The sequence below is a fragment of the Pyrus communis genome, chromosome 8, assembly GCF_963583255.1.
Source record: "Pyrus communis chromosome 8, drPyrComm1.1, whole genome shotgun sequence".
Lineage (NCBI taxonomy): Eukaryota > Viridiplantae > Streptophyta > Magnoliopsida > Rosales > Rosaceae > Pyrus > Pyrus communis.
The window spans coordinates 18,742,277-18,768,248 of record NC_084810.1 but is presented as its reverse complement, the minus strand read 5'-3'; the positions used below and the strand labels follow the sequence as shown (position 1 = coordinate 18,768,248).

The window sequence follows — 25,972 nt, the reverse complement described above, 5'->3', positions numbered from 1 at the left end:
ACATAAGAATAAATACAAATTGGGTTGTTACTGGGTTACCTGTTAAGATAACGGGTCCGACACGACAAGACACCATCTATTAAGATAACGAACATGACATGAAAACGACAAATACGACCCATTTTCCCAAGTTTACTCATTATGCCTCACAATTTATTGCACAATCCGTTAATGCTCCATGAAACAACACGAAAATAGCAGATTTTGGGTCAACCCGTTAACAAATCGATTTGTTATCAGGTCACCGTTAAGATAACGAGTCGAACACAATACGGTTCGTCAAATAACAGAAACGACACAAATACGACAAACACTACCTGGCTGGGTTGCCATTGATTAATAATTGAATTAGTGATTCGTAACGCGTAGCCTATATGAAGAATTATAAGGGTACATGTATGGAAAATGTTCTCTTGCTAGGTTATTCGATTGTTGACAGATTGGAGAAGAAAATTTATTCGAATTCTATGTTATGGGAAATGTAGTTAACATACATTACAAGAAAACTTGACAATAGCTACTAACATTAGTTTACACAATGAGGTTAGTAAAGCCTTATCAGTTGTTAACAGGGTGGATATTTCTTTACCCACCTTATTATACACTCATATTTACTCACCTCATTTTGAACAACTAAAATTAATAACTATTATCAACTGTTTTTTTATATTGATAAATCCTTTTACTGTCCGGTCATAAATCTACCGTTGAACAAGTTGATTCTTGCTTCAGTTAATTTTGTAGTCTGGATATGCAGTTAGACAATATGAGCATTTGAACATCGTCAACAACTGCGAAATTGTAATTTGCATGCGAAGGTTGTAGTAAAAGTTTTAATTTTTTTTTTTGCCATTTTATTAAACTTATCTAATTCAAAACACCGTTACATTCTTCACATTAACAAGTGATGATTATAACTAGCGTACAAATCACATTGCGAACTAAATTATGAACACATTTGGATCCACTTGCATGCATAAAACGAGTTCACCATAAAAATTACAGTGAGATACCTTTACTATATATTTAAATGAAAAAAAAAAACTTAAAATTTTGAAAGAAAAAAAAATCCGAACTTTTTAAACGGTAAGAATTTTTATTAAAACCTCGATTGCATCAATTCAAAATTCAGTGGTGCAAGCATTTTGCATTTTATATAGAGCATTAGCCTTCTTTCTTTTTCCAGTTCACATTAGCATTTCTTTCTGTGTATATGTGTGTGTGTGTGTGTGTAAAGAAAGAAATATATTAGTACTCAAAACAACTATTCTCCCATGGAGGCTCATAGAAGATGCTCTTTAAGCCCTAGAAAATTAGAAATGCTTGTTTGGCAAGGCATAACTAATTTGGTAGACTTTAACGTAAAGTTATTTTGTACAACTATACTCTCCAATGTATTGGTCAATACCTAATGTAAGACTCCATAGCTAAATTAGCGTCAACTGCAACCTGGTTGACATTGATACACAATAGAAGATACTTTTTTTTTTTTTTCCTCACGGGAGAGAATATTTGAATGTCAACCATCGAGAATTATCTGTTCAAATTAACCAAAACAATATATTTTGATCAGTTTCAATGACTTTAGAGGATTTGATTGGATTCCGAGATGTAGTAGAATATGTCAAATTATCAAATAGACGGACTAAATGCCACTTCTAGCAACATCAATATTGTCCCCAGCTTGTTAATTACTACTAGTACAGTTCGACATGTGTGAAATTTTTATCACAAAAGACCTTGGTGTTAGATGGTGTGAAATTAAGATATTTGAACTCTTCTTTCTTTCTTTCTACGACCAATGTGAGATATTTCAACAGAATAAAGGCCATATCTTATTTTATGCGAAGCTTATAACTTTAAAAGAAAAATAGAGCAATAGTCCTAAACTATATATTTCCACATATAGAGCAATAATTTTAAACATGTTAAACTAAAAATCCGTAAGTATTAATCTCTTAACTTGTCTTGCGGAGCAATGATCCTCTTATTCATATTAGAGCAAGAGTTTCACTCCCCTTACGCGTACTGCAGACAAATCCAGATGCTAGTAGTTATGGTTAACCCACGTGTAGAAGCACACTATCAAACTGTAGATGTTTCAGTATCGTATGCCTCCACGATTGAATTAATAAAAAAAGTGAGGAATTACTCAGGTGGACTTCCTCTTCAACCCATCAAGTTTCATATTTAGATAACCCAATTTATCTTTAATTTAAGAGTGAACTGCCAATTTGGTTCCTAAATTATAACTTGAGTGAAAATTATGTTGATAAATTATTTTTTTCAGAAAAATCAATCCTTGAATTATAAAAATTTGCCTAATATTAGATTCGAAGATATTATATTCAATTTTCTGTCAATTTAAGTTACATTATTTGCATATGATACACATTGGAGGGTAGATTGGTAATTTTCCATAAAAAAAATTGTGTATGGAGTTAACTTTGGAAGGTAAATTAGACGTTAGATTCGCAACATATATGAAATGTTAATGGCTTAGAGGCGAGAAAATGATGGTATTATACTCTAAAGTATGTCAAGTGACTTAAGTTGACGAAAAATTGAATAAAATAACTTAGAAGATAATAGTAAAGATGAAATTAGCAATTTTTAATGAATTTAGGTTCTTATTTTACCGAAAAATAATTCAAAAACCTAATTTTTATTGAAGTGATAGTTTAGAGACTAAATTTGCACTTCACCCTTAATTTTATTTAGAATGGTAATATTTCTTGCAGTAAATTTAATAACAAATTCTTGACCAAAAAAATTTAATTAAAAATTAAAATTTGAACCTTTTCAAAGTAAATCACGGACAGAGAAACTTGGAGTGAATAGTACATGGGCCAACGGAACAAAGGGATGTATAACCCAGCCCAGCCGGGCTGACAAGTTGACGCCCGAGTTCCCTTTCATCTTTGGCACGAATCGCACCAGTAGGTAGTAGCTCTTCTTCCTTCCTTCTCCCTCTCGCTTCTGTAACTACTGTTGTTTCAGTCGGTAACTTCCTCATCTTCTTCTTCTTCTTTTTCTTTCTTCCTATAATTTTATGGTTTTCTCTTTTATTTATTTATTTATTTTAAACAGGCTTTTTGCTGGCTCTACCTTTGCTGCTACCTCTCCCACAAATTTGGAAGCTCTCATCTCAGCTCTCACAACACAACGTCAAGCATAACCAAAAGTTGCAACAAGGTATCGATTGGAGGTTAATTTGAAAAGAAATATTTCGTTTAGGGTTGTTAATTTAGGTGTTTTAACTTGGGAGTTTGATTTAGGATTTAAATTAGGGTTTTTAATTTCGAAATTTACTGGGTTTCTTGTGTTTGCAGCGTTGCTTTCTGTATTCATACTTCTAATTGGTTGAAATATGCTAGAATTAGGGATGCCCACATTAACAGAGGTTTCAATTTGGGGTTGTTTTTTGCAAAGTACTAACCTTTTTCTTGGGTTTGGTTTGGGGGTTTAGGTAGTTTCATGGACCTAGCAACCCGATCCCCAATAGGTTCGGTGTTCTTAGTAAATAATCATTGTGTTATGAAAAATCGAATTCAAATGAAATGCAATGCTATTCTGACAAAAGCTTGGAAACAATAAGAAGATAAACAGAATAAGAAAAGGACTTCAAAGTGAATTACATGCCACAATTTTATTGCTGTGTTGTTGCTTCCCAATAGTAGTCCGGATGACACCCAACCTCAAGCAATGAGTTAGCTGTTCGTCCATTGTACCCCAAACACCAAAACTTGGCTTTTGTATCCTCAAGCTAAGTCGTCTGTCGTCTCCGTATACAGATTGTTTATGCACCTGATAGGCAGGCATCTCATAGAAACGAAATGAATTTTGAGAACATTGTGGAATATGGAAATGCCATGACCGTCTCAAACAAGAGAACAGATTCCAATTGAAACCAGTAATTCAAAAATTAAAATAGAATCAGAAAAATCCGTGCAATCAATTTTTCTAACTTGTTTAGAAAATTCAGTTTCCCTATGGTTTGAATGCCTTAAACTAATCAAGGGCATAGATTAATCCTAAATTGATGACAGAAAAGGCTTGGATCAATCCAAGAAGTTGATTATGCTTCCGTATTTAAATCTCGCTATTTCCTGGTTTTGTTGTCTTTTCGGTTGTTGTACGCATTTTGAGTAAGGCTCATTGCGGCGGCATCACTAAGTCATCTCTCTTGCGTATTAATGAAATCTCGTACCTTTGAGTTTTGTTTATAATGATTTATGCTCAAGTATGTTTGTACATGTGTATTCTTGTTGGAGAGGTGAAAAGGAATACTAGAGTGTTTTGATAGGTTGTAATGTTATTGAATTATTATGATGAACTTATTTATTTCTTTTTAATCATTGAGGGTTCAATAATACTGTTTTCTTTTCATTTATTCAGCTTCTTAATATGGATGCGGATGCTGCAAAAATTGCCCGGGAATCTCTTGAACTAGCATTTCAAATGTCCAACATTCTTGACACGGGGCTTGATCGTCACACCCTCTCCATCCTCATTGCATTATGCGATTTGGGTCTCAACCCTGAGGCATTGGCTGCTGTTGTTAAGGAACTTCGAAGAGAAGTTGTTCCAGTTCCGCCATCAGATGCTGCTCGTCCTGTACTTTGAACTGGTTTTTGTATTCGGATTGTGCGGTGTGATTACATTGCTTTAGTTGCCTTCATCTTCTTTTCTTCTCCAAAGGCCTAAAATTTCTTTTGTGCTTTAGTTGCGATTTAGTTAGTCTTGTTTGTTATGTTTCTTTTGTGTTCTTCATGACCTTAGCTCATCGAGTATGAAATATGGCGGAGTTGCATCAAAATGGCGGTCTCGGACTTCTGTCAATCGCAAAACTAGGCTAGCTAACAAACAAGTGAAAGAAGCAACAATCAACGTGTTTCACGATGTTCGAAACTAATCTCTCTCAAGTACAAGTGAAAAAAAAAAAAAAACCTCTAAATCATAGTATGAAGTGGCAGAGGTTCATATTCTCCATCGTCATATGGCTTATTACAAGAAATACGTGATCGAGTGGTGAAACCAGCAAGCAGTGCTAGAAAGAGAAACCAACCAATAATCCCAGCTGCATCTGGCCACCTGAAAAATCCTTGAGAAGAATCCTCTCCCAAATTTGTCACGTCATACTCTGGATACCTTAGGGTTTGGAAAGCCGGATCGAAGAAGTCCTCTACCCCATGTACAATCAGTCGTCCGTCGTTGTAGACATCCCACTCGTTGACTTTGACTTGGTTAAGAGAAGCATATCCGCTAGTGCCGGCGGGCAGGGAAGTAACAACGAGAGGATGGCCGAGCAGAAGAGTGTCAACCTTGGAACCGTGACGCAAAGACGCCTCCATGGCATCTTTGTCCATCTTGAATGGCACAACATGCTCCTCAAGGAGTGTCAACGGAGGCTGTGGATATTTGGGGTTAAAGAAAGCTTTGTCTTGAGGGCAAAAGAGGGTAAGAGTGGTATTAGGGTTTATGTTTAGGGTTGGAAGAATCACAGCATCAAGAATGGTGTCTAGGGTTAGTGCCATGGCGTGATACCCTTTGTCAGAAAGTACACCGGAGACCAAACCGGCGTTGATTCCCGGTGGTTTCGATTGGTTTGCTTGTTCATAGTGTTGCAAAGAATTTGGCGACCAAACCTATATATACACACATACATATATATAGTCATAGTCCATGCTTCCAAGTACTGCCCTTGTTTTAACTGATGTCCAAATCCTGAATGGATTCCTATTTCTATGAGGGAAAATATGTGACATTAATATTTTGCCAAAATTATATTATTTGAAGACCTAACCGGCATTACATATGCTACTTTTTGCCAAAATAGTGGGCATGTGGTCTACCGACCAACTCATCCGATATGGGTTGGATTGGATTGGGTTCTAAATACGAAAAACTTATTTTTGAGTAAAAACACGATTACAATTATATACAAGTGAGTTGAAATACTATTAATCGAACTAAACCGAACCACTGCATGACAATAAATTGTTGTGAAGAGAGAGATCTATGGGGTTGAATTAGATTGGGCAACAATTGTGACGTGGTTGGTGATATTTTTCTGTCACTTAGGTAGAGTTAGGTACGGAGAACATAATGGAATAGAATGGAACATGATAGGACAGAGGTGTAGTGCCACGTTTGGTATGCGCATGCTTGAAGGGGACATTTTGTTCTGTTTTGTGTTTGTACACACTAGGTGGAATGAACGAGAAGATTAAATGACTAGCGTACCTATGTTCTGTCTATTGTTTGGTACAATGTTTATGGGATGGATGGGATGGGATGGGATGGTTTCTTTATTGTTGATTTTTTAACACATATATGCCTAATTATGATATGTTTGTTACACTAGCACTTATTGAATATTAGTATCTAGGGGTGGGCAATTAAAAACAAAAGAAAAAACTGACAAAACCGACCAAACCGTACCGACGGTTTAGTTTGGTTTGGTTTTTTTTTTTTTTGTTTTCTATTTTTTGGTGAGTTAACCAAACCGCACCAACTAAGGTCGGTTTGATGAGCAGTTCTTATAATTCTTGGACATCGGTTAACCAAACTGATCCGTGTGTTTGTTTTTATTTGTTTTAATCATAATAGGTATACCATGTACCCACCACAACAAAACAAAACGTGGTAGTTTTGCGAACTCTTGTGCAAGGCTTATGCTTCTGTGTTTACATAATTATTACATGGGTAGATTGTTGGAGTGTAGGAAGTGCTGGGAAAGTTACCAGAGGCATGGAAGTACGGAACTTTTGGAACTTTTTGATCTTTTGGAACTTTTGGGACTTCAATTCTTAATTATCTATATGTAATGCTAATTCTTAATTGTCTATATATAATGCTTTCTCCAGTAAAACTTTTGAACTTTAAGAATGTCTGAACGTAATATTTAAGTATCTATATGTACTACCTTCGCCAGTAGATCTTTTGAACTTTGGAACTTTTGATCTTTTGAAACTTTTGGATTGTAATATTTTGAAAAATTGGAGCTTTGATGAATTTCTTTTTTGTAACTTTAAGAATGTTTGGATGTTAAACTTTGAATTTAACTAGTGTTCACACAAATTGAAAACCGACCCAAACCAACCCGCCATTGTTGGTTAAACGACATTATCGGTTTTAGACCCAGCTTGATCAGTTTCGGTTTGCAATTTTGGCCTAACCGACTAGGTCGGTTTGGTTTCAATTTAGCCCAAAACCGACCCAACCCAACCCTCACCCACCCCTATTAGTACCTATTAAAAAATGCAACAGGTAATGAAAGAGTTCTGATATATTGATTGCAAAACAAATGGTGCTTGAAATGGATAGATTCTTGTGACCTAAAAGAAACAGATATTCTAGAACTTATAAATATGCAAATAAGGGAAGATGCAATTAGACTATTTGTCCTGACTTAATAAAATTACTGTATTGCTAAAACAATAATGAAAGTTTCACATACTAAAACAGTTCATTCTACTTATAGCATAGGATACAATTCATCGTCCATACATATCTTAATGAAATATGGCTTGTGTGAGTCATTTAAGGTATGTCAAATACACAACAAATCAGTATTGTTCACTAATGTTATTGCATGCCAAATCTCATAGGCGCGTAGGCGAAAACCGTTCGTAAAATGGAGTTATAACAAAAAAATTTCAAGCAAACAAAAAGAGAGGCAAATTGATAATTTGATTCATTTATATATGCCAGGCCCATCAGTTGCACCAGTAATTGTGTTGTGTGTGACGTGTGTCAAATGTGTAATCGCAGGGTCGGTTCTAGCGACAACGTTTATCCGACCAGCTATATAGGGAAGACGGACAACCTTACGATATAATACAACAGTAACTGCAGTTAAAAGGACAGGCTGAGATCCTAATGATACAGTACTAGGTAAATGGAAGATGGTAATTTGGGTTTTGAAAGGAAAGTTTGTATATACAACCATCTGAAGTGCAGAACTCGTTATCTACCTTAGAACTATGGGAGTTTTAATGAAACACTCCCGAAACTGTTCACTTGAACAAAAAATCACATTTTTACCTTTCTTGGATACTATTCACTACACCTTTATTTATCATTTTTCATTAAAACTAAAGTTTTTTTGGACTTTTCGTTAGTTTTTCTCAGAACTAAACCATTCCTTAGAACTAAACCATTCATCTGAAAGAATACTGTCCACCATCAAAGACCTTTAACAGACATTAGAAAGTAAGGAATCTAATAACTGCAGGGAATAAACCATGACAATTCTCTATATGGGCCACTATTGAAATATAGGGAGGTCAATCTTTGTTTGTTGGTCTAAACTTAGATCAGCTCCAACAGCAACGATGCTACTTGAGGCTCCTTCTCCGGTTTCAGTTGACATCTTCAAGAAGTAACTATGCCTGCGATTTTAAATATTTAGAGCCTCGTGTGAATTTCGGAGAATGGATGACAGAGTAAGCATATTTACCATCGAGTGTCTGCTGTCAATTCAGGATGGAAGGCAGTCGCCAGCAAATTCTTTTGTCGAACTGCTACAATCACTTTATTCTCAGACACAGGATTCTCCTGGAATGTCAAAAAGTAATAAGAAAATAGCAACAAAGAAGGTAAAAACGAACTTAATATATTCCAGCAGCATGCCGTCATTGGCAATTTCATTTTAGACGAATGATGATCTGGTTTTGTGGAGCAAAATAACAGCATATTTGCACACCAGAACAGAAGCTTTGATAGTGTCTTTTTATATATACTGCAGAATCAGTGTTACGGACGATATATTTCTGTGCAAAATCTAACTAACTACACAATAAGTGTTATAAACACATGGCAGAACCAGGTTTGTGAGTGGTGATTCTAAGAGCCCAAAACTAAGCGAGAAGATGAACAGATCAAATTATTCTAGTCTGATTGTAGTCAACCGCTTTCAATCATAGACATATACTTAAGACAAGACCACAAGAAATTTACAGCTTCTCGTATAAGAAAATGTACTTTTGACTGTAACTTGCTTGCTCGGCTATCATGAACTTGCAAACTAACTACCCTATTTTAGAAGAAATGAACCTGATTTTTTCAACTCCTTCGAAAGAAAATCCTATATACCCTATCCACAAATAATAGAACCGCCAACCACTGACGGAGCTGGTTGAACTTACCCACCTGTTACATATTAGATGTTTTATGGTTTACAAGGAAATATGGTTACTGAAGATGCAAATGAAGCTGCCAACCTAAACGAAACAAAGGAGGCTTGACTAAAGACTGATTATACAACAGTATAACCAGTAAAAAATTCTATAGACAGGAGAGAACCACGAACCTCTTGAGCTTCAACTGTGGAATTTGAATCCAACACCTTATTGGACGGGACAGGATAATCAGCCAGCACTTCAACTTCTGGTCCTACATCAAGGATAGCAGGAGCACGGATGAAAACTCCACGAAATACTTCAGGACCACCTTCCGTAGAAGCAAGCTCTGGTACTGCAAGTTCAGCCTCAAAGCTCTGAATCTGTAAGTTTGTGTTTTAGGAAAAGCAAAACAATTACCACACAGAATATCAAAATTACGTAAACTTATGTGTTCCAACAGACGGTTCCCTAAATAGGTCAGTTCCTCATAGCTCTTGTTCCTTTTTTATTTATCTATTTAACGTTAAAACCAGGTATGTACCCAAGTGGTGGTTTGGGTGCCCTACACCCATCTAAAATAACTTCTTTTTTCCACCAAGAATACGTATGTATTATCCCAGCCCCTCTTGCCCTTCTCCTTTCCTTTATCTAGTTTCAAAGTAATATCTAGTCATCAGACAAGTGTTTGACTCCTCCAGATGACACCAAAAATATAAGTAATGGAGCCAATATCGTAGTCCATTAGCTCCATGCTCTTTTTTCCAAATACAAACCCTATGAAGTACACATAAAAGCACATGAATAAAGTTCCATGCAAGTGTTTTATTCTCTTTTTATGTCTGTGCTAGTAAAATAACCACCACTGGACTCCTTAGATAAGACAGTGACGTGGTTTTTTGTGAAGAAATAGTGGATGCCTTTTTTTTTTTTTTTTTTCTTATATACATCATATATTTCATCATAATCTAAAACATCATCCAGGTCCAATATCGCGCACAACTTTCAAGATTACATGAATGTGTGACCAAAAATTTAAAACTATGGAATCCACAGTTTCCCATTAATAAGCACAGGAACATAGGTTACAGATGAGACTACAGGTAACAGAAATGATATTCAAACACAGTTCAACCAATCAAATACTATGTGCCACGTACAACTCTTTTTTTATGAACTTTCTAAAGTAAAGAAGTCTAGGACTTTTTTTCTTTGTTTTTTTTTTTTTTTTTTTTTTTTTTGAACACGAACTCTAGGACTCTCTTACCATGGTAAATACTGACAAATTTACTAATGCAACATGTGTCTCATCATTTTGCTGCATACGGCATATATGTCTTGATAAGCATGCTTGACTTGAGAGAATACAGAAGTCAGTGCATTACCTGACTGCCAAAGAAGTTTCTGTGAACAGTGCAATCTAGGCCGCCAACAAGTTCCTGTCCTCCTATTTTCTGTCCTGAAAAACATGCAACTCGTCTCAATTATAAAGTTAAATGTTTGGTTACTTTCATTTGTATTGAAGAAGCAAAATAAAATTCGAAGATTCATAGCAGAAAAGAAAGAAGGAAACGAACCTGTAGCTTTGTTTGCTAAGAAAATAAGACCTGCACAGGTCCCCCAAACAGGCTTCCCCATTTTAACAAACTCGCGCAAAGCAGGAAACTGTGAACAAAATAAATGCAGAAATGATAACCAAATATGAAAACGTAGAAAATGTCCGAATTCCTAACCATTTGGTAAGCCAAAAACGTATTAGAGTGTATAAACAATTAGACACTGTACAAATATTTAGCAAAATTCCTTTTGTGCAAAAAAGAAACAAAAGGTGGTGGTTACATTTGGCAAAGTCATTTGCTTTTTCAATCAAATAAGGTTATAGTCTAGTTTCTCCTCCTTTATTTATCCCCTCTGTTGGAGTTTTAGTACAAAAGGCAAACCGAAATTGTTCATGCTTGGTTAATAGCTCTCCTAACCCACAATTACTATTATAACAAAACCCATTACCTTTTGTTTCTCTTAAAAATTACAAATTTAATCACTTAAATATCAAAACTATACAACGTTTTACTGGAAATTGAAGTTCTATAGCAGTCATATACACATTAACCCAAGAATTAACATACATAAAAGTACTAAATGACACAAACCCAAAAGTGTAGAGAGAGAGAGAGAGAGAGAGAGAGACCAGGTTGTGGTACTCAGCGAGCTTAGCCATAGTGGTGCTCTCGCCTCCAGGGATTATAAGGGAGGCCACAGATTCAAGCTGCTCCGGCTTCCTTATCTCTACGCCCTTCACCCCAAGCCTTCTCAGAGCTACAACACACACAAACACACAAACAGTCAGCAAAATCATATATCGAATACATATGCTGCGAGAGAGGGGGCGGGCGGCAAAAATGGAGTGCCTGCTATGTGTTCGTTGAAAGACCCCTGAAGAGCAAGCACGCCGACGAGGGCCATTTTTGCTCGACGGCTCGGGGAAATTGGGCTGACGAAACAACAAACGGAGCTTTTATTATGTAGAGAGTCGTGGGAAAAAGAGAAGGCGTAAAGCGATTGAGCGCACTGCGCCTCTCGTTTCCTGAGTGGCTCCACTTCTTGCCCTTTTTAATGAATATTTAAGTTGTTTGCGTAGTAAAATGTTACACGTTTAAGGTCATGGGTTCACTACTCGCTAGGAAATATCGAGTGCTATTCCTGGTTTTTAAAGAATTTACGGCTCAGCTGTCTCGAGTTTGAAACTCTCTTTTTAAATTATTGTAATAGTTTTAAAGTAGATTTTAGATTCTCTTAAAATATAATTTTACTACTTCATGTTTTTTGCACAATGCTTTGTAATGTTGGAATTATGCCAAAAATATGAGGTGGTGGAGAATTCATAGAGAGTTCTACTTTTGAGAAAGTCTCCTTAGCATTTTCATATATATATATATGGCAGACTAATTCCTTCATGGTCTTAATAGAACGAAATTGTGCTCTAATACCAAATGTTATTCCTTATCAGTTTACATGACCCCTACATTGTTTCCCACCTCCCAACATTCCACCAATCTCCGACTGGACAATCGTGTGTTTCTACTAGGGGTGGGCATGGGCCAGACCGGGCCCAAATTTGAAAGGACCGGACCGGACCCGCTTAAAAGGGAAACGGGCCGGGCATTGCAAATTTGATCACTAGAACCGGACCTAACCTAGCCTGTTTGAAACGGGCCGGTTCTAGACGGGTCCACAAATCTTTTTATTTTTTTCTTTCCGGTTATGGTCACCTCCTGGAGGCGCTCATCCTCCATATCTTCTACTCGATCTCCAACTGTCCGACGTCAAGACCCTCATTCGTTGGCCGTTTCCAAGCAATTCAACTCGCTCGTCGAGCCTCGTCCCCCACACAGACTCAAATCGCTGCAGGATAAGTCCGACCCGACCAAGATCCTCATCTCGTTCCACAGCGTCTGAAACCTCTCATCGAGCTCCTCTCGGAGCTGCACAGATCAGAGACAGAGGCGTCCAGAGAGAGTGAGAGTTACGACAACTCAAGCGCAGGATTGGAGGAAAGAGAGAAGGGCGTGGACGGCAGCTTGTGGCGCAGCTGGTGATGCTTTGTGGACGGTCGCTTGTGGCGTATATGGTTTACGGCTAGTGAGTTGGAGGTTAGATAGGGGAGAGAGAGAGAGAGGGAGGAGATCGAGAGAACGGAGAGAGATTGAGATAGCGGAAAGAACGAGGGTGAGGGTCGAATTAGGTATAAGAATAAGGGAGAGAGGGTAATAGTCTAATAGACAATAGAGGGTAATCATTGTAGGGAATAAACGGTCCGGGCCGGGGGCCCCGTTTTCCCCAATATTTAGAACCGGCCCGCCCCACCCCGTGTTTTATTTGTAATTTTTGGACCTGTCCCGTATTCGTCCCAAATTGCAAAGATCCGTCCCAATCCGCGGGTCTAGGACCCGTTTGCCCATCCCTTGTTTCTACCCATGTGTCCAATATCCTAATGTATATGATGTTGAGTTTTTGAAACTTCCCCCTCCTCTTGCTTAAGTGTGATGTGTGTGTGATACTGTGTGTTATGTCAAACACCATAAAGCAAGAGCATCTTATTAATCACTTTTCTTTTTTTACGTTGCAGATGGCTATTGCAACTCCTAAGTAGAATGATGATATATGTGTATCCAATTCCCGAGTCATTACGATTATACGTCTGAAAAGAAGCTTCAGAATACTCTTCCTTGACAGAATGCTTAAAAATATGTAAGATGGCTTCTGTATACTGAGAGATGGCCTTCTATTCTTTCAACATTTATAGTGCAGATAGAATTACGCAAGGCGGCGTTTGATCGGCTACAGACTGTTCCTTCCGCGATGGAATTCGGATGCATTATTGTATCTGGTGTTAGAGAAAGTGCAGAATTTTTAAAATTGATCGAGTCCTGCGCTGGTAACTATCATTTCCTCCATTGCTTCTTCCATCACTCTTATGCTTTCAAAAGTATTAATAGATAATGTCATTAACAGAATTATCACCAAAAAGCAAAGGAGAAATTAAACAAGCCATAAATATGTCTATGAATTTCATATCAGTCCAGATACTCTGCTTCTCCAACATATTTCATCATCATAAAAGAGTAACATAAAATTTGCTCTACCACTTGATTGATTCAATTAACACATATCATACGTCACTAGTCGATGCATGACCAAATGGCTACCTGAACTGGACTCTGCAGTGGAACAACTCCCTCAAATGTAGCATTCAAGGGAAGGATGCACCGAAAGTTGTCAAACTGCAAGGATGAAAATCAATTTCACCCTGGTCTTTCTATAAATGCCAACAACGCGGGATCTGCTTTATCTTTAGACAATAAATTAATGACCAACTCCGTAGTTGATGCATCTGCAGAAAAACCCCTCTCCACCATTTCTTCAATAAGCCTCACTGCCCTTGATGTCTCGTTGTTATTGATTAACCCACAGATAATTGTGTTGTACGTGCAACCATCTGGAGAACAACCTTTCTCTTCCATTTTTCTAAGCAAGTTTTCTGCTTCACATGTTAGCCCCCCATTACAAAATCCACTGATCATTATGGTATATGTCCTGACATCAGGTTGAATTCGTTTTATTGATAAACTACAAAGGAGATCCCACGCATATTCAGCTTTTTCAGCTATGCACAAACCTTCAATAAGAATACTGTAAGTTACAATATTAAAATCCAACTTCCTTCCCTCCATCTCTTCCAACAATTCAACTGCCTTGGGAAATTGTTGTTTTTTACAAAGGCCATCCAGTAAAATAGAATAAGTATGAATATCTGGACGTTGGCCTAAAGCTTGCATTTGAGAGAACAAGTTATGTCCATCTTGTATTCTTCCCATCTTGCAAAACCCATCAATAAGAGTGTTATAAGTAACCAAATTTGGAACAATTCCCCTATGACACATTTCCAGAAAAAGCATCCGGGCATCATCTATCCTCTTAAGCTTACAAAAGCCATTTATCAATATGTTATAACTACGAGCATCGACCATGCACCCTTTTTCGCCTCGTCCATTTCTCCTCGCAAACAGCAACCATCTATAAGCGTGTTGTACATAATAGTATCAGGTTTGATATCTCTTTGCGTCTTCATTTCGACTATGCTCCTTGCTTCCTGGACCATCCCCTCCTTAAAAAATGTGTCAACCAAGACATTAAAGGTGTACACATCTGAAAATATATGTTTACTCACCATTTCATTCAACAATCTTGTGACTTCTTTCCAATCCTGTAATTTGCAAACTCCATGAATCAAAGAGTTATAGGTCATGACATCTGGGGCAATACCCTTACTCTTCATTTCTGAGAAGAGGTTCAGTCCATCGGCAACTAGAGTATCTTTGCAAAGACTGTCGATAATCGTGTTATAAATAACTATGTCAGGCTTGCAAGCCCCTTCTTCCATCTTCTTAAGCAACTGGACCGCTGCAGTGTTGTCACATTTCCCGCAAAGGCCCTTTATTAGATCAATTCATACAATTACAATCTTAAGCAATTTGAAAACTAACCCGACGTAAATATTAAGAATAAAAATTGCGTCTTTTTCCTACTATTAGTATCTTTCTTAAAGGCGACATAAATTGTAAAATCTTCTAACTTGCGATCAATTCATTCAATATTTCCTTTTTAGAGGACAAATTCCCACATTTAAATTATGTATCAGATATACTAGTACTCTTTTATCTGGAAATCTTAGTTCAAACCCTTCGCTATTGGGTGAAAGATCCCTCTTCCTTACATTTATTACGACTCTTTCTTCATCAAATTAACTATTTTTTTATATATTTATTTATAAATTTAAAAAGTCTGTTCTTTCAAGGAAAAACCCTAATTAAAAAAAAAAAAAAAATTCATTACCTCCCGCATAAAAAAGTGATTCTTGTTCGATCTTTATTTTTTTGAATATCCTCTTTCATTGGATTAGTAATGGGACGCATATATCAAAAGCTCAATGCGAAATTTGAATGAGAGGAGAACAACAAAAAATAGAAAACAAGTGGGTCTATATGTTAAAAGCCTTCTTAAAGAAAATCACGGGTCTGTAGTTTGTACATTGAAATCAAACTGATATTTGTGAAACCAACATTACTAGATTGAGGATATTTATTTCGCCTTTGAAAAAAGGACAACACACTGCCCGTGACATAAAGTTATAAATTGAGAGAGTCAACCACAACTCGATTCGTTAAAATCATTTCAAGACAATTTCCTATAGGTTTGAAACTTCAAATTCTTCCAACTAGAGAAGAAATTTTTGCTAAATAAAGAAAAAAAAAATCCAGATCCCAAAGAAAACAAGCAGAAATATTTGAGTGGGAATACGCATATTGAGAAAATTTTGGTTTTGTTATCGAGTTTGATTTTGACAAAAATAAAAGGAACAAAAAGACCAATATTTCATGAATTTTTAACTCCACGATTAAATCTAAACTAGAGTGTAAATTTAGGGACCAATTTTATAGTTTACTCATAAAAAGTACAAATACAAAACTGCACCGAATTGAGTAGACCGGTCCAATTTACTGGATTAATTTGATTTTCTGCTGGGAATGCACCCTTTATATAACATTCTAATGCCTTTTGGCTAGTATTAGATAGACTAAATTTGTAAAACATGGGAGTTAATAATTGGATCATTACTTAAGTGTTGATTAACGTGCTTCTTTCTTATTAGTAACATATCATTTAGTTTGTACATTTAATCTACAAATTTAGTCTACCTAGCATTATTTATTCCTTTTTATAGAAGATTTGACTTTGTTCTGTTAATTTTTTTTTTTAAACGTACATGAAGACGTCATTTAATATTACGGTCTAGTAGTACTCGTCTTTATTTGTAAGTGAAAGATCTTAGGTTCGATTCATACTTAAGGTGATTTGAACCTCATTATGCTAGCAGTTAGCCCATTCTGAGATTTAGTCTACTTCTTCACCCCTTAATATAGTTAATATCGTTTGTTCAAAAAAAAAAAAAAAAAACATGAAGACGAGGGCAGTGGAGAATGTACTCGCTCGAGGACCTTGCAGTTTTAAGAAGTCTGTATTATGGTCCTTTTGACGTATATGTTCAGTTGTGACATTATGCATCAATAATAGAATGACATAAAGTTAAATCGTTGACAAATGACATTAGGCATTACTGAAACCAACATTTCAGTAAGTCCGCACAAGCACAGGTACAATTTAGTAAACTTTGGGAGATGACAGTTTTTGCAAGACGTAACATCACAACTTTGTTTTCATTTGATCAGATGTGTATATTGTATCTGGTGTTCGAGGAAGTGCAGAATTTTAGAAAATGGATTGAGTCGTCCTCCTGTAGCTGTCATTTTCTCCATTGCTTCTTCCATCAGACTCATATGCTTAACAGAATTATTAGCAAAAAATAAAAGAGAAGTTAAACCAAGCCTTAAATATACCCCCTCTAATGCCAGAATTCAAGGGAAGGATACACTGAAGCTTGTCAAAACTGCAAAGATGCAAATCTGTTTCATCACGGACTTTCTATAAATGCCAACAAAGCGGGATCGACTTTATTTTCAGACAATAAATAAATGATCAACTCCGTAGTTGATGCATCTGCAGAAAAAACCCCTCTCCACCATTTCTTGAATAAGCCCCACTGCCCTTGATGTCTCCTTGTTGCTGAAAAACCCTCAGATAATTGTGTTGTACATGCAACCATCTGGAGAACGACCTCTCTCTTCCATTTCCTTAGCAAGTTTTCTGCTTCACATGTTAGCCGCCCATCACAAAATCCACTAATCATTATATTATATGCCTTGACATCAGCCTGAATTCCTTTTGATGATAAACTACGAAAGAGATCCCATGCGTATTCAACTTTTTCAGCTCTGCACAAACCTTCAATAAGAATATTGTCAGTCACAATATCAAAATCCAACTTCTTTCCCTCCATCTCTTCCAACAATTCAACTGCCTTGGGAAATTGTTGCTTTTTACAAAGGCCATCCAGTAAAATAGAATAAGTTTGAGTATTTGGAAGTTGGCCACAAGCTTGCATTTGAGAGAACAAGTTATGTGCATTTTGTATCTGGAACCACTCCCCTATGAGACATTTCTCGAAAAAGCATCTGAGCATCATCTATCCTTTTAAGCTTACAATAGCCGTTTTATCAATATGTTATAACTATGAGCATCAACCATGCAACCTTTGCTAAGCATTACTTCAAAAACCTTTTTAACCTCGTCCATTTCTCCACGCATACAGTAACCATCCATAAACAAATTGTAAGTAATCCTATTAGGTTCGATATCACGTTGAATCATCATTTCGACCATGCTCCTTGCTTCTTGGACCATCCCCTCTTTACAAAATGTATCAACCAGGACACTGAAGGTGTGCATATTTGGAAAGATATGTTTACCACTGTGCAACGTTTTATTGAAAAGTGTTGCTGCCTCAGCCACTCCATTCTGAAGAATAAAGCCGTTGATTAGAATATTTAAGGTTGCGACATTTGGTTCAAAACCCAATTTGAAGAAGTTTCCCAAGACTGACAAACCAAACCCCATTTGGTGCAAATGGCAAAAGCAATTAATGATAATACTTAAGAGTATAAACATTAGGACGAATTCCCGACACACCCATTCTATTAGTCAAGAAGATGACTGCCGAATAATGTTTCATCTTGGCAAGTTGAGTCAAGATTTGGTTGAAAGGGAAAACGGAAGGCATAGGACGCCTTTGAAGCATTTCGTCGAACACATTGAGAGCATCCTCAACATTAGTGATTTTCACAAGCTGGTGTTGTTGGGTGTTTCTAGATTCGGTCGATTTAGAAGACGGAGAGTGAAACAAAGCCAAGTAATTGTTGAAGAAAACAACAGCAGTAGAAGATTGAAGAAGACAAGGCGGCATACCTCTGAGTCTGAGTCTGCTGGTGGTGTTGCCATAACCAACCTTCAAAGAAGAAGAAGCAGCAACCGTTGCCCGCATCATCTTCAGCATCTCTAAGTCAGCGGTGGTGATCACTTTGCATGTCCAGTATAGTCGATGTCCCCACTGAATAGTATGAGGTGTTTCACATTAAATACATCTGAAGCACAAATATGACTTGGTAACTTCAGGCCATAATCATTGGGGTAAATCTTTTCAAGAATTTTATGTGGCCAATCTTCCGTTGCACATAATTTGTTATAATCTTTAGCTAAAAAACAATCCTTCATCAAAACTACCCAAACAAAATCTCCCACATCAAACTCGGCCATTCGCCTTTTGGAATCTACATGAGCTTTGTATTTATGACTTGTTTCGTGAAGGTGCTTGTGAGTCACGCTAGGGACCTGCTTGATGTTGTCAACATAATTTTCAGCGTTGCCACTAATTCTATTCATGTTTGGGGCAAGAGCAAGATCAACTAGTGCTCGCAGAATTAAGCCATAAACAATATAGAAAGGACACAGTCTGATGCTGACAGAATGATTGTAGGCAAACTCTGCAATACTTAACTCCTTGTCTAATGACTTCAAAATGGTCACCCACCAAGGCCAAGTTTGGGTGTTGCATTTTTATTTTTTCATCAAAATCTGATTCATTTTAAAGTTAAGTAGTAAAAAATGTTTGGTAAAGACAAAATATCTTGTTTATTTTAAAAACAATGGCTTTCAGACAACAACTTTTAAAAGCAGCATGTATATTGCTTTTAAAAGTTGATTTACTAAAAAGTGGAGTTGAGCCTTTAATGAATATTTTTAATTCATGCAATACGCCCATTAATTTTAAAGAATGATATTATTTATCTTTAGAAAACAAAGTGATCACTACCGGCCCACCTACCACTACAAACGCTAACCTCTTACACCACCATTGTTCCCGCCACCACCACACGGCCCACACCACAGTCGCGTCACCACCACCACCAATACAAACACCACCACAGCCATACCCGCTGTGAAATCCCATCCCCAAATAAATTGTAATTTTACATTTATTTTAACAATTTATGAAATTACAATTCTACCCTATATCTCTAACCAATCTGAATCTACTTTTTAAATTTTCTCTGAAATTTCCTCCTCTCTCTGTTTGCTTATCTCTCATTCTTTCTCTTCTTCCCGAGCACTCTCCTTCTCACTCTCAAATCTCTCTCGCAGCTTACTCTCTCCCTTTCCCGATCGATACCCACACACCCAGACACCCCCACACCCAAGGAAATCCATCGGCGACAACACCACCACACTCACCATTGTGGTAGCACTCTCTTTCTCTCTTTCCTTGCCTCTATGGAACACAGAGAACCCTTTGCGAGCCGTAGTGCTCGAACCCAAGTTCGGCCACCTCTGGCCATTTCAAAGCGAATCGAAGGTACCAAATGCTCCCTTTTGTCTTTATGTTTATTTTAGATGCCAGATTGTAGGTTAATGTGGCCAATCAGCGTCGAGCAAAGCTCAGGAGGCTTCGGCCTTTGTTCTCGACAGAAATGGGTCAGTTGACCCACACCTGGAAACCCAAAACCCTTAACCCATCAAACCCAGGCCTTTCGGGCCGTACTAGCTCTAAGCCTTAAACCCAACCCAATGACCCCCCTAAAGCCCAAACCTATTTAGTAAACCTTTTAAACCTTTGGACCCGGGCCTTAGGACTGTTTAGAACTAAGGGCTTCGGCCCACTGAGCCAACCCAATTGAATCCTTTGGGTCGAGCTTTCAGGCTCTAAGCCAATTAAACCCAAGCCCAAAAACCCAAGTGACCCCAGGCTTTTGGGCCATGGAATCGGCCTATTAGCCCTTGGCCCAGCCCAGCTAACTCGACCCGGATGATCTGGCCCGTGACCTGACTTGTTGATCCGGACTCGTTGACTGTTGACCGTTGACTTCCAATCAACGCTAATCGTTGACTTTTTGTTGACTTTCAGTCGGGACGCCTCCTAGGCTAGTTTCAACATCCTGAATCCATTTATGATGTTCGTTTTCCGAAATTCAATCGTTTGAGTATAGTTTTATTAATTGGACCATTTATATGCTTAGGTGCATTTATTAGCGGCGATTCCATCATTCCTATTTCGCACGGCTCTTCGACGATAGAGTATCTGTAAGTGGACCCCTTCTAAAATGCATGTTTTAATAGTAGAAATGCATACATGAAAAACATGATTTAATGGTTACGTTTTATGAGTAAATTAGATTTGCACTTTATTATTATCATGTTTTACTAAGAATATTTTGGAATACCATACTTTATCGAACTTATGTTCTTTGTAGTATATATGATCGATGACTATAAACTACTTATGAACATGTTTTTACACTTCTTTGTAGTATATATGATGGATGATTATATGCTATGAAGATGTTTTTGAGATATATGTACTTATGTTGGAAAGATTATATTCAATGTTTTTGTGCGTATCTAGTGGTCACTGTTCTGCCTATGGGCGAGATACTTATATTGGCTTCGGCCAGGCGTAGGTTGGTGGCTTCGGCCGTGAGATAATGATACATGATACCACTATTTAGCACATTTTACGATATATTTTTCATGAAAAGTTTTATGGCATGTTAGGGTTTTCGGAAAACCTATTACATATTATGCTATGAGTTTTCATAAAAGTTTGGGGTCAGTACATTGAATAACTGTTTCAGTATTATATATATATATTAACTTGGTCCACTCATGTTTGTTTTGTGCCCCCTCAAGACATAGGAACGAGGTGTACAATCCGAGTTACGAGACATTCCCCTACCGGTGATTTCATATCATCTTTTCTGCTTTGACATCTATTGTAATATCACCTCTCTATTTTACCTTTCGCTTGTACTCTGGATTAGTTGTATGCTCTGAACATGTCATGCATTATCATTATATTCATTGTTGGCAGTTGAATATTATTATTGTATTTTGTAAGACTTATATTTGAATATTACTTTGCGTAGTTATGAGCGAAATTTATATGCATGTTTCACATGTTCTTGGCATATGCATCCATTAAATGGCTTGCGTCACCCTCGGGTGTCGGCCAACACGTGACCATTCTGATGTCCCTCGGACATTGAGATTGGGGCATGCCACCCGCCACCATTACCACCACTTCCACCACAATGACAACTGGCACAACCATTGTTGCCACCACAACCACCACCACCACCATAAACACAACCACCACTATTGCCACCACAACCACAACCGCCACCATTGTCGTTGTTGCCACTTACCACTATTGCCCTCACCACTGTTGTCGTCGTCATTGCCCACGTTTTCATGTCCATTTTTGTCATGATATACAATTATATCACTTTTGCATTAAAATTTATCTAGTATTTTTACACTGCTTTTACATTACTTTGTTCCTTTCGTAAGTGTGATACGTGTTTGTGTGTTATGTCAAACACCTTAAGGAAAAAGCATCTTATTCATCACATTTTTTTTTTTTAATATTTTGCAGATGGCTATTGCAACTCCTACTCAAACCGTTTCTGTAAACGTTTCCTCTCTCTCTCTCTCTCTCTCTCTCTCTCTCTCTCTCTCTCTCTCTTTTGTGTAGCATTTTTATTAATTTATACCACATATTATCAATACACAAACTATGATTCAGTGCAAAACAGAGCAGATTAATATAGCTGATAATGTGATTAATTAGTTGTGCTTTTTGTTTGTTTTATATATGTAGAATTATGAAATGAGATTATAAGAGGAAGTTTGCGGAAGTGAATAGGAGTGCCTACGGGCCTCGACTTGTAGGGAAAAGGATCCTCGCTGGATCCTTTTCTTGGGGATCCCGAGGATCCTGTGATCAGCCATTCATCGTACATCGTGCGGTCAGTTTTCGTTAGATTCTATTTATATTTAATTTTAAATTTTAAATTTCAAATGATTTCTGACTGCATGATGTACGATGAACAACCACGATAGGAAAATGATCCGGCAAAGATCCTTTTCCGACTTGTAGTGTTCACGAACCTGTCGACGTCAATTTCAAAGATGTTCTATATCCTGACGCAGACAGTTCAGCCAACCCCTTAAGGAAGAGCAAGAACCGAGTTACCGAAGGAAGAACACACCAACAAGAAAGATTTCTCCTCTCTCCCCATCAGCTATTTCTTTTACGTTATGTATACGCTTTAGATCACTTTTCATTGCATTTGTAAGATTATCTTATATAGTGAAATACAAACGCAAACAAGCTCTCGTGGATGTAGCCGATTTGGTGAACCACTTAAATTCCCGTGTTCATTTGTGTAATTGTAACATCCCAAATGATCTAGGCAACCAACACAGTCTGTCTCCATCACCTCTCCGGTGTCTATTCGCCACCGTGATACTGTGGAGTTTGACTTCCAGCAACAAATAGCATCATTAAACCAACATTTCAGTAAGCTTATATAGTGAAATACAAACGCAAACAAGCCCTCGTGAATGTAGCCGATTTGGTGAACCGCTTAAATCCCCGTGTTCATTTGTGCAATTATAATAAAATATTATTTGGTTTTTTGTTTTTTATTTTTTTATTTGATCAGATGTCTATATTGTATCTGGTGTTGGAGGAAGTGCTGAATTTTAAAAATGGATTGAGTCCTACTCCTGTAGCTATCACTTCCTCCATTGCTTCTTCCATCAGACTCATATGCTTAACAGAATTATTACCAAAAAAATAAGAGGAGTTAAACCAAGCCATAAATACGTTTACTAATTTCATAGTAGTCTAGATACTCTGCTTCTCCAACATATTTCATCATCTTAAAAGATTAACACAAAAGTTGCTCTGCCACTTGATAGATTAAATTACTAAAACATATCATACATCACTAGGCGATACATGAATGAATGGCTACTCGAACTGGACTCAATAGCGGAACAACTCCCTCCAATGCAGCATTCAAGGGAAGGAAGCCCCGAAACTTGTCTAAACTGCAAAGATGCAAATTAGTTTCATTGCGGACTTTCTATAAATGCCAACAACGCAGGATCTACTTCATCTTTGGACAATAAATTAACGACCAACTCCGTGGTTGATGCATCTGCAGAAAAACCCCTCTCCACCATTTCTTGAATAAGCCTCACCGCCCTTGATATGTCATTGTTATTGAAAAACCCTCGGATAATTGTGTTGTACGTGCAACCATTTGGAGAACGACCTCTCTCTTCCATTTCCCTTAGCAAGTTTTCTGCCTTACATGTTAGCCCCCCATTACAAAATCCACTAATCATTATATTATATGACCTGACATCAGGTTGAACTCCTTTCGATGACAAACTCCGAAAGAGATCCCATGCATATTCAACTTTTTCAGCTCTGCACAAACCTTGAATAAGAATATTGTAAGTTACAATATTAAAATCCAACTTCTTTTCCTCCATCTCGTCCAACAATTCAACTGCCTCGGGAAATTGTTGGTTTTTACAAAGGCCATCCAGTAAAATAGAATAAGTTTGAGTATTTGGAAGTTGGCCTAAAGCTTGCATTTGAGAGAACAAGTTATGTGCATCTTGTAGTTTTCCCATCTTGCAAAACCCATCTATAAGAGTGTTATAAATAACCATATTTGGAACAATTCCCCTTTGAGACATTTCCAGAAAAAGTATCCGGGCATCATCTATCCTTTTAAGCTTACAATAGCCGTTTATCAATATGCTATAACTACGAGCATTACCCATGCATCCTGTGCTAAATATCTCTTCAAAAACCTTTTTCGCCTCGTCCATTTCTCCTCGCAAACAATACCCATCCATAAACGAATTGTAAGTAATCGTATTAGGTTCGATACCTCTTTGAATCATCATTTCGACCACGCTCCTTGCTTCTTGGACCATCCCCTCTTTACAAAATGTATCAACCAAGACATTGAAGGTGCACACATTCGGAAAGATATGTTTACTCACCATTTCATTCAACAATCTTGTAGCTTCTTTCCAATTTCCTAATTTGCAAACTCCATGAATCAAAGAGTTATAGGTCCTGACATTTGGGGCAACACCCTTACTCGTCATTTCCGAGAAGAGGTTCTGTGCATCCACAACTAGAGTATCTTTGCAAAGACTGTCGATAATCGTGTTATAAATAACTACGTTAGGCTTGCAAGCCCCTTCTCCCATCTTCTTAAGCAATTGGATTGCTGCAGTGTTGTTACCTTTCGCGCAAAGGCCCTTTACTAGGGTACCGAAAGTAACCACATCCGGCTTGCAATTACCACTGTCCAACATTCTGTTGAAAAGTGCTGCTGCCTCGGCTTCTCTATTCTGGAGAAGAAAACCGTTGATTAGAGTGTTGTAGGTCGTGACATTTGGTTCAAAACCCAATTTGAAGAAGTTTCCCAAGACTGACAAACCAAACCCCATCCGGTGCAAATGGAAAAAGCAGTTAATGATAATATTCAGACTATAAATATCAGGACGAATTCCCGACACACCCATTTTATTATTCAAGGAGATGACTGCCGAATAATGTTTCAACTTGGCAAGTTGAGTCAAGATTTGGTTGAAAGGGGCAACGGAAGGCAGAGGACGCCTTTGAAGCATTTCGTCGAACACATTGAGAGCATCCTCAACATTAGTGATTTTAACAAGCTGCTGTTGTTGGGTGTTCCTAGATTCGGTCAATTTAGAAGACCGAGAATGAAACAAAGCCAAATAATTGTTGAAGAAAACAACAACAACAGAAGAAGAAAGAAGACAAGGCAGCATACCTCTGAGTCTGAGTCTGGTGGTGCTGCTTCTGCTGCCATAACCAACCTTCAAAGAAGAAGAAGAAGCAGCAATCGTTGCCCGCATCTCTAAGTCAGCGATTTAGCGCGTTAATGCTCCACAACAGATTCTACTCGGGAATAAACCACCCTTGTTGTTGAGTGATGGAAAATGCTCTCCCTTGAAATAATCAAATCAAAATCCCATGTTGCTTCAGATGGAGTCTACTCTTGCCAAATGTAAAACCCAAACAATTGTAATCTCTAGTTGTATTTAAACTATTCATTATCTTTACTCTCTAGTTGTATTTCTTATGTTAGCTCTGCCAGCCTTTGCAAATTCCGGTCGCTTCAAGACTTCAAGTTGAATAATCTGGTTGGTTAAGTGAAACACGTTCAAAACACAAATAAAGTGACACTAGACACGTACAATCGTTAGGTTCACATGTAGGCAGAACCAAGATCTAATATCATAATATGGAGAGCTTCGCACATCCAAAAGTTAGGAGAGTTGGACTACTCCTCCGTTACCTATTGGATCTCGGTTTTCAAATTTCATCTTGCTTCACTTTCAATATTGGTATGCCATTAGTTGTTTATACATTTCACTTAGTTGTTACACTCTCATGTTTCATTTTGATTCAGGTTAATTACACTAACACCTTCTGAGGT

General features: G+C 37.5%; 3 protein-coding genes and 1 pseudogene across 4 annotated transcripts; 1 reads left to right on the top strand and 3 right to left on the bottom strand.

Moving 5' to 3' along the window:
• The first annotated feature begins 2,882 nt into the window (after nt 1–2,882).
• On the top strand, nt 2,883–4,681 carry LOC137743350 (mitotic-spindle organizing protein 1B-like). Of its 2 annotated transcripts, none has more exons than XM_068483228.1 (3): nt 2,883–3,003; nt 3,091–3,195; nt 4,399–4,681. In XM_068483228.1, the coding sequence occupies exon 3, from the start codon at nt 4,408–4,410 to the stop codon at nt 4,624–4,626; it is 219 nt and encodes a 72-aa protein (XP_068339329.1). In that variant the 5' UTR covers nt 2,883–3,003; nt 3,091–3,195; nt 4,399–4,407; the 3' UTR covers nt 4,627–4,681. The 2 variants fall into 2 exon arrangements, with proteins under 2 accessions (XP_068339329.1, XP_068339330.1); XM_068483229.1 differs by having other exon boundaries at nt 2,899–2,943.
• A 3,369-nt stretch (nt 4,682–8,050) lies between these two features.
• On the bottom strand, nt 8,051–11,733 carry LOC137742632 (probable pyridoxal 5'-phosphate synthase subunit PDX2). The gene is made up of 7 exons (XM_068482546.1): nt 11,534–11,733; nt 11,314–11,441; nt 10,703–10,790; nt 10,511–10,584; nt 9,317–9,508; nt 8,465–8,562; nt 8,051–8,396 (listed from the first exon to the last, which is right to left on the bottom strand). Exons 1-7 carry the CDS (start codon nt 11,586–11,588, stop codon nt 8,273–8,275), a joined length of 759 nt encoding a protein of 252 aa, XP_068338647.1. The 5' UTR covers nt 11,589–11,733; the 3' UTR covers nt 8,051–8,272.
• Nucleotides 11,734–13,927: 2,194 nt separating this feature from the next.
• LOC137741420 (putative pentatricopeptide repeat-containing protein At1g12700, mitochondrial) lies at nt 13,928–19,087 on the bottom strand (annotated as a pseudogene).
• A 4,211-nt stretch (nt 19,088–23,298) lies between these two features.
• LOC137743900 (putative pentatricopeptide repeat-containing protein At1g12700, mitochondrial) lies at nt 23,299–25,558 on the bottom strand. Its single transcript, XM_068483829.1, has one exon. The coding sequence runs from the start codon at nt 25,386–25,388 to the stop codon at nt 23,550–23,552; it is 1,839 nt and encodes a 612-aa protein (XP_068339930.1). The 5' UTR covers nt 25,389–25,558; the 3' UTR covers nt 23,299–23,549.
• Between the last annotated feature and the right edge of the window lie 414 nt (nt 25,559–25,972).